Below are 12,477 nucleotides of genomic sequence, written 5' to 3' on the forward strand. Positions count from 1 at the left end.
GAAGGTGCTCAGGCCGTGTGCAATACTGAGTTGGTTCTTAGTCGACACGGCCATGACACACGGGCATGTGGTCTACCCGTGTGTCACACACGGGCGTGTGGATCACCTGTGTGGAAGTGCCTAGGCTGTGTGAAACATTAATTTAAGCCCAATTTGTTTGTTTTTGGCCCGTTTCCCATTCTGTTTGCTATCCTAAGCTCTTCTGAGTATAAAACATGAGATTAAAGGATTAGAAGCATCGAATTCACTAAAATCAATGAGAAATCATTCATAAATATGCCAAGCATGGGGTAAAAATATGTATAAATTATGGTTTATCAACTTGTAAAGAACTTTCTCAATGTACCCCTTCTGACTTAGGTACAATTTACTTGATTTTCTATCTCTGAGAATCTCCATACCAAGTATCTTCTTTGCTGGTCCCAAATCTTTCATATCAAATTCTTCACTTAGTTGGGCTTTGACCTTTCTTATCTTTCCTTTATCTTTTATTGCTATCAACATGTCATCAACAAAAAGAAGTAGATACACCAAAGAACCATCACTGTTTTTCTTAAAGTAAACACAACTGTCAAAACTACTTCTTTTGAAATCGTGAGAAGTCATAAAGGAATCAAACCTTTTGTACCACTATCTTGGTGACTTTTTCAAACCGTAAAGAGACTTTTTCAGAAGCAAACATAGTCCTCTTTTTCTGAGACTATAAAACCCTCTAGTTGTTGCATGTAAATGTCCTATTTAAGTTCTCTATGCAAAAATGCAGTTTTTACATCTAACTGCTCAATCTCCAAATCAAGCACGGCCACAATACCAAGCAAAGCTCGAATCGAACTATGCTTCACAACTGGGGAGAACACATCTGTGAAGTCCACTCCTGGAATTTGACTGTAACCCTTTACAGCAAGCCTTGCTTTATATCTGGGTTCTTCAACTCCTAGAGTTCCTTCTTTCTTTTTAAATACCTATTTACAATGAACAGCCTTTTTACCTTTAGGAAGTTCTACAAGATCCCATGTTCTGTTTTTGTGAAGTGATTTCATCTCCTTTTGCATAGTAAACATCCACTTTTCTGAGTCTTCACAGCTAATTGCCTTAGAATAATTAGATGGCTCTCAGTTTGCATCTATATCTTTAGCCACATTTAAGGCATAAGTAACTAGATCAGCCTCGGCATACTTCTTTGGAGGTTTAATTTCTCTTCTAGTTCTATTTTTGGTGATAGAGTATTGCGGTGAAGAAGCAACTCTATTCTTAATTTTTGTACTGGCTTGAAGAGTTGACTCTATATTAGTCTAATGCTCCACCTGCTTCTGATTTTCTTTATTGGAAGAGTCTTTAAGAGATAAGTTAGGTAGCATAGCAGTTTCATCAAAAACGACATCTCTGCTAATCATAACTTTTATATTTTCAGGACACCATAACTTATACCCTTTTACACCGGCTTTATAACCAAGAAAAAACACATTTAATGGATCTTGGTTCCAATTTCCCATTATCAACATGAGCATATGTAGGACACCCAAAGATCTTTAAGTAAGAATAATTAGCAGGATTACCAGACCATACCTCTTGTGGAGTCTTTTTCTTAATGGAAACGGATGGGATCGGTTGATCAAAAAACTTGCAGTAGAGGCTGATTTAGCCCAAAACGACTTTGGTAAGTTGGCATTTGACAACATATATCGAACCTTCTCCATGATCATTCTGTTCATTCGTTCTGCAACGCCATTTTGTTGTGGAGTATGGTGAAGTATCAAGTGTCTCACGATCTCTTCTGACTTGTACAATCTATTAAACTCATCAGAACAGAACTCTAAGCCATTATCTGTGCGGAGGTATTTTATTTGTTTTCCTGTCTATTTTTCAATCATAATTTTTCAAGACTTAAATGCAGAAAACACATCGTTTTTCTAGTTCAAGAAAAATGCCCAAACTTTTCTGAAAAAATCATCAATAAAGGTTAGATATAATTAGCTCTACCTTTCGAAGGCACTCTAGATGGCCCCTACAGATCAGAATGAATATATTCCAACGTTCGTATTATGGATTCCTCTAGTGAATCGAACACTCTTTGCTTCCCAAAAATACAGTGCTCACAAAAATTCAGTTTGCAAATTCCTTACCCATCAATAAGTCCTCTTTTGCTCAATTCTGCCATGCCATTCTCACTCATATGCCCTAGGCGCATATGCCAAAGTTTAGTAATATCATCATCTGATAAGGAAGAGGAAGCGACAGCTGCATCACCGGTAACAGTAGAACCCTGCAAAACATATAACTTGGCAGTCTTCCTCTGCCCTTTCATCACAACAAGGGAACCTTTGAAAATCTTTAAAGTGCCATTTTCAACTGTGTATTTGTACCCTTTTGAATCAAGAGTACTCAACGAAATTAAATTTCTTTTCAATTCTGGAGCATGTCGTACGTCATTAAGTGTTCTGACAACTCCATCAAACATCTTAACTTTAATTGTTCCAACACCTGCAATTTTACACGAAGCATTATTTCTCATCAAAACAACACCTTCAGACACTGTTTCATAAATTGTAAACCAATCCCGATAGGGACTCATGTAGAAGGTGCAGCCTGAATCAAGTATCCACTTCTCGCTTACTTTAGAATCATTGATAGAAGTGACTAGAAGTTCACCATCATTGTAGTCTTCTATAACATCAGCTTCACCAGAATTTTCTAGTTGTTTTTCCTTTTGATTCGCAGCCTCTCTTTTAATCTTGTTCTGTAGCTTATAGCACTCAGATTTAATATGTCCTTTCTTCTTGCAGAAGTTACAAGTTTTACCTCTGTTTGAAGACTTTGATCTACCCTTAGATTTACCGCAAGGATTCCGTTCCTATGTCCTTCCACGATCATCATCGACATTCCGATCTTGTCTCTCACGAACAATGATACCCTCTCTCTGAGAGTCGGGTTTAACCACAAGATGCTTCATCTTATCATACGAGGTCAAAGAATCATAAACTTCATCAATTGTGAGAGACTCGCGGCTATATAAAATCGTGTCTCTAAAGGTTGAATAAGACGGGGGCAACAAATAAAGTAAAATCAACCCTAGATCTTCCTTATCATATTGAACCTCCATGGCCTCCAAGTTTGAGAGAATTTCTTTAAACACTGTTAAGTGTTCGTGTATAGACGCACCTTCCTCCAAACGATAAGCATAAAAACGCTGCTTCATATGCAACTTGCTTGTTAGTGTTTTCGACATACATATTTGTTCTAGCCTCTTCCACAATGCAGCGGCGGTCTTCTCTTTCATCACATCCTGCAAAATTTTGGTGGACAAATGCAGATGTAATTGTGTTAACGCCTTTCGATCCTTACGCTTCTTCTCTTCATTTGTTAGTGTCGATGGCATCTTATCTATCCCTAGCAAGGCATCCTCTAGATCCATCTGCGTAAGAATTGCTTGCATCTTAATCTGCCACAACGCAAATCTGGTGTTGTGATCCAACAGCGAAATTTCATACTTCAAAGACGCCATTACCTTGATCGAAATAAACTACCCAAAAGCTCTAATACCAATTTGTGAAAAATAAAATAAAGAACACACAGATTTTTACATGGAAACCCTTTAGGGGAAAAACCACGGGCAGAGGAGAAAAAAATTCACTATGTCAAATTCGAATGATTACAAGAGGAATAGATTATGTCTATTTATAGGCTTGTAGAGCCATATTCTAGTAAGACTGAAACACCTTATTCTAATCAATATAAAATAGATGGAGTTTAATAAGGTTTAAAAAACCTTATTCTAAAATAAAATAAAAGAAGTGCAGTTCTATATGGATTTTACTTTTATTTTATTTTACCACTGTATTTTATTTAAATAAGGATTCAGTTCATTTAATTCTAACAATAATAAATAAAACTCTTATTTGTCTACTCTTCGCCAAAAAAACTTGTTTTTCATATTTAATATAAAATTAAAACCAAAGCATTGTAAAAAAATACTTATTAACCAAATTCAGACAATGACACCAAATTTACTTGAATTAATCTACTTTGTTGGGTCGATTTTTCAACTATATATTTTAACACCGACAATACTTTCCTTAAGATGCAAATCTTCTACTTGAAATTTAACTATAAAACCCTTTCCATATCAATCTTCATTTTATAGAAAGTTTTACAGTCGAATATGAAACATATTTCAAAATGTTGGAAAAGATCAAACATGATAAATCATAAAAAACGTTTTCAATAAAAAATATTTTTCTGAAAAATTTTTAAGATTATATTTCTATTCTACCACGAAAAAGACGGGATGTAAATTTTATCCTGAGATTCTCAAATTTTTAAAAAATTTTATCTATAAATTCTCAACTTTTTAAAATTCAATCTAACCGTTAATTTATTTTTTATTTTTTTAGTTTAATTGTAGGGTGTAAAATTGTTTGGGCACGCTTTTTTTCTCTCTCCGTATCATGTCACCCGAAAACGATACTGATAAAAAATGGTTTTCCACCTATCATGTCTTGTCAATGTAGCGCGTAGCCTGGTGAAACACCCTTCCTTCTGGTCTTAGCTTTCAGCAGTGACGGTATTTCATTCTCCAGTCCACCTGCCAATGGAAGTCCAATTAGACAAGGAAAGGAAAGTGCCAGAGTGGTGCCCCATGGCTTCATAATTGGGGGAGCACTCATAACGTGGAATTGGACTCCTCTCATTCATTTCTTTTGTTAAGCATATTGATGGGTAATGAAATGACTGCAATTATCATCTTTACATCATCATTATTGACTGCAATCAAAACACTGTATTTCACCATGTATGGAACCAACCCATCAATTACGGTGCCAACATGTTTGAATTCGCGTGCAGACATAGCAACTAAGGTTTCATTGTCATTGTCCTTTTTTTTTTGGCAGCGAAGAAGCAGCAGCTTCACCTAACATAAAGAAACAAATCACCAGGCTAATTGGTGCCTAATCACTTGATATATAAATGTAGATAGCCAGTGCACCACTTTTTTGTTCATTAAAATTAATTACATGAAGTATCAAAAATTAAAATATTGATCTATGTCTACATGCACCTATAAATCTTTTAAGAGAATTTAATTTAAAACCATTTCATTTAAGAAAGATGGAATTATCTTACCCATGGGACAACTTTCCTTTTTTCTTTTTTGGGAACACCAATGGGGAACTACAAACATTCTATATCCTATGCATTTAGTTCTTTTTAATTTTACTGAAAACTTATTAAAAATATTATATAATAATTTATTAAAAAGTGATAAAAATTAATTATAAAATTAAATGATAAAATTAATATGGTAAAAGCACATGATGTTTTAGATTAAAATCATAAGATTCTTGTGTTTATATATATATATATTTTAAATTTATTGAAATTTTAAAAATATAAATATTCTGAAAGTAATATGTTCTTAAAATATAAAAAATACAAATACTCTCAAAATAATGATTTATCAAAATATATAAAACCTTAAATACTCAAAATATTATTTAATAGTTTGTTAATAGTATAAATTATCTCAATTTTAATACAATGACAAATTTTATAACAAAATTATCATGCATCATTAAAAATATTAATTACCCACCATCCACATGGTGCATAAAAAGATGGAAGAATAGGAACGATAAATTTGCAGTAAAAATCTCATTGAGTCATATGTAGTAAAAGTTGGAATACAATTTATTTATTCTATTAAAAAATAAGTAAATTAGTTATTATCTATAATTTATTTTTATTGTTAAAAGTTTGTAAGTTAATATAACGTACACGTAACACGTCAAGTGTGATTGTCTAGTTATTTCATTAATTACATTAAATTATTGTCTAGTTATTTCGTTAGTTACATTAAATTTTATTATTAAAATTAAATAAAATTTAAAAAATTTAATTTAATCTTTAATCTAATATATAAAAATTAATTTATTATTTTTTACATAAAAAATCAACCTGTGAAAGCTGCTTTTTCCTAAATCACGAAAGCAAAAATTAAATGCACTTCAATCTGGCTAAATGATTCAAAGCATAATTGAGTAATTGACCTCCCCATGTTATTATCATGGATATAGGTTAAAAATGTGGTAGGAATTTGGCTAACATAATCCAAAATAGAAAAGATAAGTACTAATTTGTAAATATTAACCACCGACCTAATGATCTGTCTTCTCTTCCTCCACAAGGATATCACCCGGAACACATGCTCCGTGGCTTGGCGTTATTTTGGACCCAATACCACCAAAATAACTGTGCTCGTCAGAGGCCATCCCATTTGTTCTCACATGCAAACCATATTGCTTTCTTATGTCTTAAATTTCGAGTCGGTTTACAGCTTACGACAGGGAATGGATTGTGGTAATATTTGCAGTACAAGTATCTGGCTCCATTAAAAATTACTTACGTTTGATAAAAGGTATATTTTGTTCGAAAAATACACTGTTCGAACTTTAAAACATAGAATAACCCATTGTAGGGACATGAAAGCAATTGCTTTTTTCCATTAATAAGAAAAAGATGGTCCTAAAATGCGGTCCATTAGTTGGTGGAATGTCACTCGAAGGCGACAATTTCTTTTCAATCCATAGACCAGAGGTGAAATTTCCCATTTTTTTTCCTCTGTGGGTATCATATTAAATTCCATGGCAATCCAGGTCCACTGTTTGATTAATCTTACCACATCAGGACGAAACATGGGTCAAAACTTGTTAGATTTCTAACAAAATATCCTCTTGGAATGATTAAGTAGTGGTTGAATAGTTGGTAACTGAAACCTGCAATACGCATCACTCGAGAGTGTCCTGCTGCAGAGTATTCAATGGCATTATTGGGATTATATGCATCAAGACCAAAGAAAATTCGTTGCTATAATAAACTGTCGTTTTTCATTCATTTCTTTCCCACTGCAAAATAGTTTTTTCATCAAGAGACACCAGAGATTTACAGTCATACTAAAATAAAAAAAACGAAACTCCTAAAGAACATGAAAGGTGACCTTCTATTGTACTATTAATCACTTCTCTCTATACCCACCAAAGGAAATGAACTGAACCCAAAAGAAAAAGACAACTAAAACTTCACAATAAAAACGACAACACCACTAATCAGTAACCAACAAACTCTCGAAAATGGAAAAATTCATTTCACTTCAAACCTTTCCCTGGTGCAGAAATGGCAAGGCCAGGCCAACCAAAGCAATCTCCATCGACTAACCCTCCGCCGCCTTCAACATTGCCTGTTGCTTGCCATGTATTACAGCCGGTAGCTCCAGCTACAGCATCAGCAGGTTCATCACCATCCCCACCATTATAAACACCCAGATATCCGTTTCCAGGATATCCCCAAACTCCATCAAATCCTGAACCAGTTCCAAGGCCGTATCCACCAAGTGTTAGGTACCCTTCTCCCTGAGAGTTCAAGAATGAAGTGAAGCCTCCACTCACTGGAAGATCCACAGTGTCATTCAAATTCACGTCAGCCAAACCCACTTCAGGTTTAACTCCAGTTCCAGGCAAAACCGAAACAGGGTTAACAGCCATATGCACAGACTCGGCTTCATGCGTAACGCTCGAGGAAGACGAAGTTGCAACAGAGGGAGATAGCAGGGATGATGAGCTTCGAGAGCGCTTGGAAGACTTGCGGGTCCCACCACCAACAGGAACGTTACGGAGAGTTCCACCTTGGGTCCAGTAACGGCGGCATGACTTGCAGAAATAGCGAGGCTGAGAGAGGTTGTAGTTGTTGTAGTAGCAGAACTTGGTGCTGGTTGAGTCACACCTCGGGCATGGCAGTGGCTCGGTCAATTTGGCCGGTGGGTGCGATCCCATGGTGCCAGGGGCTCGAACCGGACGCCTGTCGCCGGAATCAGCAGGCATTTTTGTCGGTTTAAGGTGTGTGGAAGTGAAAGTTGGGGTTAAAAGCGATGTTTTTTTTTTGGCGGAGAAAGAGACAAAAGAGAGAAGAGAAGAGAAGAGAAGAGAAGATTTTGAGAGAGAGTAAAGGGGAAGGAGACGTTTTGGAAGTTGTAAAAGAGACAATATTCGATGATATTTTAATGTGATAGTGGGGGGTGAGAGAAGCAAAGGCAGAGGGATTGAGGAGCCTCAATAAATAATGGTTTTTCATACCCAAACAAATTATAAGGCGGTCTAATTTTTTTATTTTTTATTTATATATAATTGGGAGAGGTAACGGGTTGTTGATTCAAAGTTTCATGTTTATATCAAGTTATTGTTGATACAAATTTTAAAACTTCCTAGTAGAATTTCTAATTAATTTATAAATGTATTTATTGGTGCCAAATTTATTCTATGCTTAAATCATTATTTAGTCTATTAAGAGCAAAGTGTAGCTTTTTCGTCTGAATTTGTTTAAAAACATTTAATTGGTTCTTATTTTTTTATTTAGCTTGTATTTGAATTAGTATTTTTTTATTTTTGTACTTTTTTGTTTATGCTGACGTGACATTATAATTAATTTGGTGGTGATATCTAGTATACCATGTAACGAGCATAAATTAAAAAAATTAAAAATTTTTAAAAATAAATAAATTTAAAAAAGAGTATAAATTTTTTGGTCTTGATTTATTCTTGATGTGAAGAAAATTATATATTTATATTAAATTATATATTTTTAATGTTTGAAATTTATATCTACCACATAGCATATTAAGAGGTTATCACAACAAATTAGTTATAAGTACCACAACAACAGAAACTAACGATGTTAGTGCAGAAGTACTAACATTGGTGACGGAATACAAGTTCAGGTATCAATTAGATCCAAAAAAAAATTCAGGTGCCAGTTAAGTATTTTTAGACAAGTTCAAGGCCATACTCATAGATGTCAAGTTCAAGCTAATCAATTTTAATAGAGATATTTATTTTTCAATTGGCCTAACAATCTCATTTAATATAAAGAATTTGATACTCAGAGATAGTGAAATCCTTTTCTATAAATACTCCATTTCATTCTCTTTTTATTTTATAAAAAAAAGTATTTTACTTCTTTTTCAAGAAAAAAATGGTCGTTTCAAGGTTTTAAGAAGAACACGTAGCTTACCATATCATCAATATGATAAAAATTCTACTCAATTTTTAATTTTTTATTATAAAGATGTTTTTAATATTTTACAAATTAAATATTATTTTTTGTGATATTTTGAACAATAAAGAGATCAAATTGTTTGTGCACATCATGATGTAAGTTTTTCAAAGCTAAATTGACATATCCAAAGCCACTTGAAGGTTGCTCGTATTTTGTGGTATATACAATAAAAACTTATAATGAAGTTGCTTGTCCCCTTGTTGGAAAGATGGAAGCGAGAAATACCTACATTCCATTTCTCATGAGGGGAAGTGGCTATAACACTAGAATAAGTCACTTTAATAACAAGCCTTCTAATCGATGAGAAAATGGTAATTAGAGATAGTAACATTGATATAAAGTCATAGTGTTATCGATTGTTATGTGTCGTGTTGTCTATGGAGGAGAAAGAATTAGATGGAAATGATTGAAATACAAATGGTTGAAGTGACTTCTCAATCATATCCCTCTAGTACATGCAATTAGGGTGAGCAAAACTCGATTTGATTAAAAATTGATTGTTTTTTCAAATTTTGGCTTAATCAAATCAAGTTATTTAAGTTATTATTTGAATAATAGTTTGATTTAAATACTACATTGGGTCCCTAACAATTTTGAAAATGTACAATTTGGTCCCTCTAAAAAAATTAAAAAAAATCCAAGATGAAAAATTTGATGTCTTAAACAAGTAATATATCAAATCAAGTTAATCATACTAATTATCTTTTTTTTTCTCTTATTTTGTTTTAAAATTGTTTTCAAATATATATGATGGTTATGTTCTTCAACTCAGAAATTAGTCATATAGTGAACAAGATTCCAATATGGTCGACTTATTTTTTTAAATTTAACTTGAATAAATTTATTCGACTCGACTCAAATTTCATTTCACTCAACTCAATTTGAAAAAAAAAATATCAAATTGAGTTAGGATGATAAAATAGGACTGGTCAACTCAACTAACTCGAAATTTTTTCTCTCGATTCAACTTGACTCAATTCGAATTGAATGTTCACCCCTATATGCAACTAGAATAAGATGGATGTAAGAGGAATGTTGTTGATAGACAAGTCTGGCAACAAGGTTGTGTAACACCCTGTTTTGGCAAGTCCTGGATTTGACGAGTAAATCGAAAGTAATCTAAGTAGCGTTGTAACAGCCTGATTTTTGGTCTAGTCGGAACAGTGGTTTCGGGACCATAAATTCGACGTATTGAAGTTCACTTTTATTATATTTTTATAGCCTACAATTTCACGGAATGATTTCATGAAAATTTCGTTCGAAAATTTCGATGTTTGGGCACTCAATTTAGTCAAAAGGATTAAATTGTAAACAAGTGAGAACATTGAGTTCTACATGTTAGAGGTGTCTAATTGTTATGAAATTTTAAATTGGAGGTCCTTAAAAGGTAATTAGGAAATTGGTTAATTTTTAGGACAAAAATGGACAAGAAATAGGTGAAATAGAATATTTTTAAGTTAAGGGCATTTTAGTAATTTGGTAATTAAATGAATTAAAAAGTCAAATTAAAAGCCAATTTTTGCTCATCTTCAATCCCTTGGCTGAATTTCACATAAGGAAGACATAAGTAGGGGTTTTCGAGCTTACAAGCTCGATTGCAAGTCCGTTTTAGCCCCGTTTTTAATGTTCTTTACACTTTTGAGATCCCCGTAGCTCAGTTTAGCTATTTCCACCATTATTTTGAGCTTGGGTTTGTGTTTAAAAATTTAACCATGGATGAAAAGCATGTGTTTTGCTATTTTATGGAAGAATATGAAAGTTTGGGGTGTGCTAAACAACTCTTACTAAGTGATATTTGATGAAATTGCATAAAAAGACCTATTTGTAAAAGTTGTAAAATTATGTGTAGAAAATGTGATTTAGTGAAAAATGTGAGCTGCTATAAGAGGGAATATGAATCAGCTAGGCTTAGGATTTGAGAAAAATAATTGCTTTTCATCTTACGAGCTTAAGGGTAAAATTGTAAATATGTGAAACTTTAGGGGAAAAATGTAATTTTTCCATAGTGTGATTTTTTGTAACACCCCTCGCTCGTATCCCTCGCCAGAACAGGGTTCGAGGTGTTGCCCGACTTAAACTCAGTCAATCACACAAAAACCGTGCCAAAAAATTTCAATCAATTTAAAACTTTTCTTTTCACATTCAATCTGTCCCATATATGGGGTTACGAAGCCCAAAACATCACTAGCCAACATAGGCCAATTTACATGGCCAAAACAATTTATCAATACAAGCCACCACCTTTGGCTAAATTATAATATCACATACTCAACATTAAAACCCTATACATGCCATAGACTCGAAATACTAGGATTTACTTACACCATTAGCGTGAGCTCGACAGTGTGATAATATCTCCGACGAACTCCAACCCGAGCAAGTAACTGGAGCCAACAATCTATAAAACAGAGGAATGTAACAACGGAGTAAGCATTCATAAGCTTAGTAAGTTTTAAGCAATGCAAACAAATAAACACAATTATATATCGACTATTCAATTTCTCAAGCGGCCATATTCTAGGTATATTGCCATCTGGCCGAATATACACATGCACATAATGCACATTCAGCATTCTTATAACACTTAATCTGAATTCGTATAACATAAATAAATCAAATACCTTCACATACTTTCACAACTTGGCCAAATGTATCATGATCATATATATAGTTATAACATTTGTTCACATATGTATTACATTACACACTTATGATTCACTTCAAATCAAACTCACATATGAATACATAATGCATACCTGGCCCACTTAATGTATTGAGTATATTCATTTGTCAATCTAACACAAGGTACCTTAGTCTTAGACTTTTCTCTAATCACCAGCATTTCGCCTGCTAGGCTCGAGGCCCGATATCATTTCACTGGCATTATAGCCTACTAGGCTCGAAAGCCAGAATAGTATCTCACCGGCATTATAGCCTGCTAGGCTCAAAGGCCCGAATAATATCTCACCAGCATCATAGCTTGCTAGGCTCAAAGGCCCGAATAGTATTTCACCGGCATCATAGCCTGCTAGGCTCAAAGGCCCGAATAGTATTTCACCGGCATCATAGCCTGCTAGGCCTGAAGCCTGATATCATTTTTCGATAAACAATTCACCTGTTCTTTCCCACTTTCATAACTTATACTTCAATCATGTATAACTTATATCATTAATCACTAACAGTTATCTCATCGAAGTTCACATTTAATCACTTTAGTACCAAGCCACATTCGGCTACCACAAATGACTAATAATAATAATTTTATACACATCATGGTTTCCTTTAGATATTTAATCATCACAAATCGTGATATCTCTACCAGCACATATACGGCATAGTTTATTCATTGTAACACTCATTTAGTGCATCAAATTT

General features: G+C 33.8%; 1 protein-coding gene across 1 annotated transcript; it reads right to left on the reverse strand.

Annotated features, from left to right (window-relative positions):
* Positions 1-6,862: 6,862 nt before the first annotated feature.
* LOC107886312 (dof zinc finger protein DOF1.6) lies at positions 6,863-8,307 on the reverse strand. The gene has a single exon (XM_016810211.2). The coding sequence runs from the start codon at positions 7,869-7,871 to the stop codon at positions 7,140-7,142; it is 732 nt and encodes a 243-aa protein (XP_016665700.1). The 5' UTR covers positions 7,872-8,307; the 3' UTR covers positions 6,863-7,139.
* Between the last annotated feature and the right edge of the window lie 4,170 nt (positions 8,308-12,477).

Source organism: Gossypium hirsutum, chromosome A03 (genome assembly GCF_007990345.1).
Source record: "Gossypium hirsutum isolate 1008001.06 chromosome A03, Gossypium_hirsutum_v2.1, whole genome shotgun sequence".
NCBI lineage: Eukaryota > Viridiplantae > Streptophyta > Magnoliopsida > Malvales > Malvaceae > Gossypium > Gossypium hirsutum.

Bases quoted from the DNA above. Each gene is read 5' to 3' on its own strand.
- LOC107886312 (XM_016810211.2), bottom strand. From the start codon at position 7,871: ATGCCTGCTGATTCCGGCGACAGGCGTCCGGTTCGAGCCCCTGGCACC.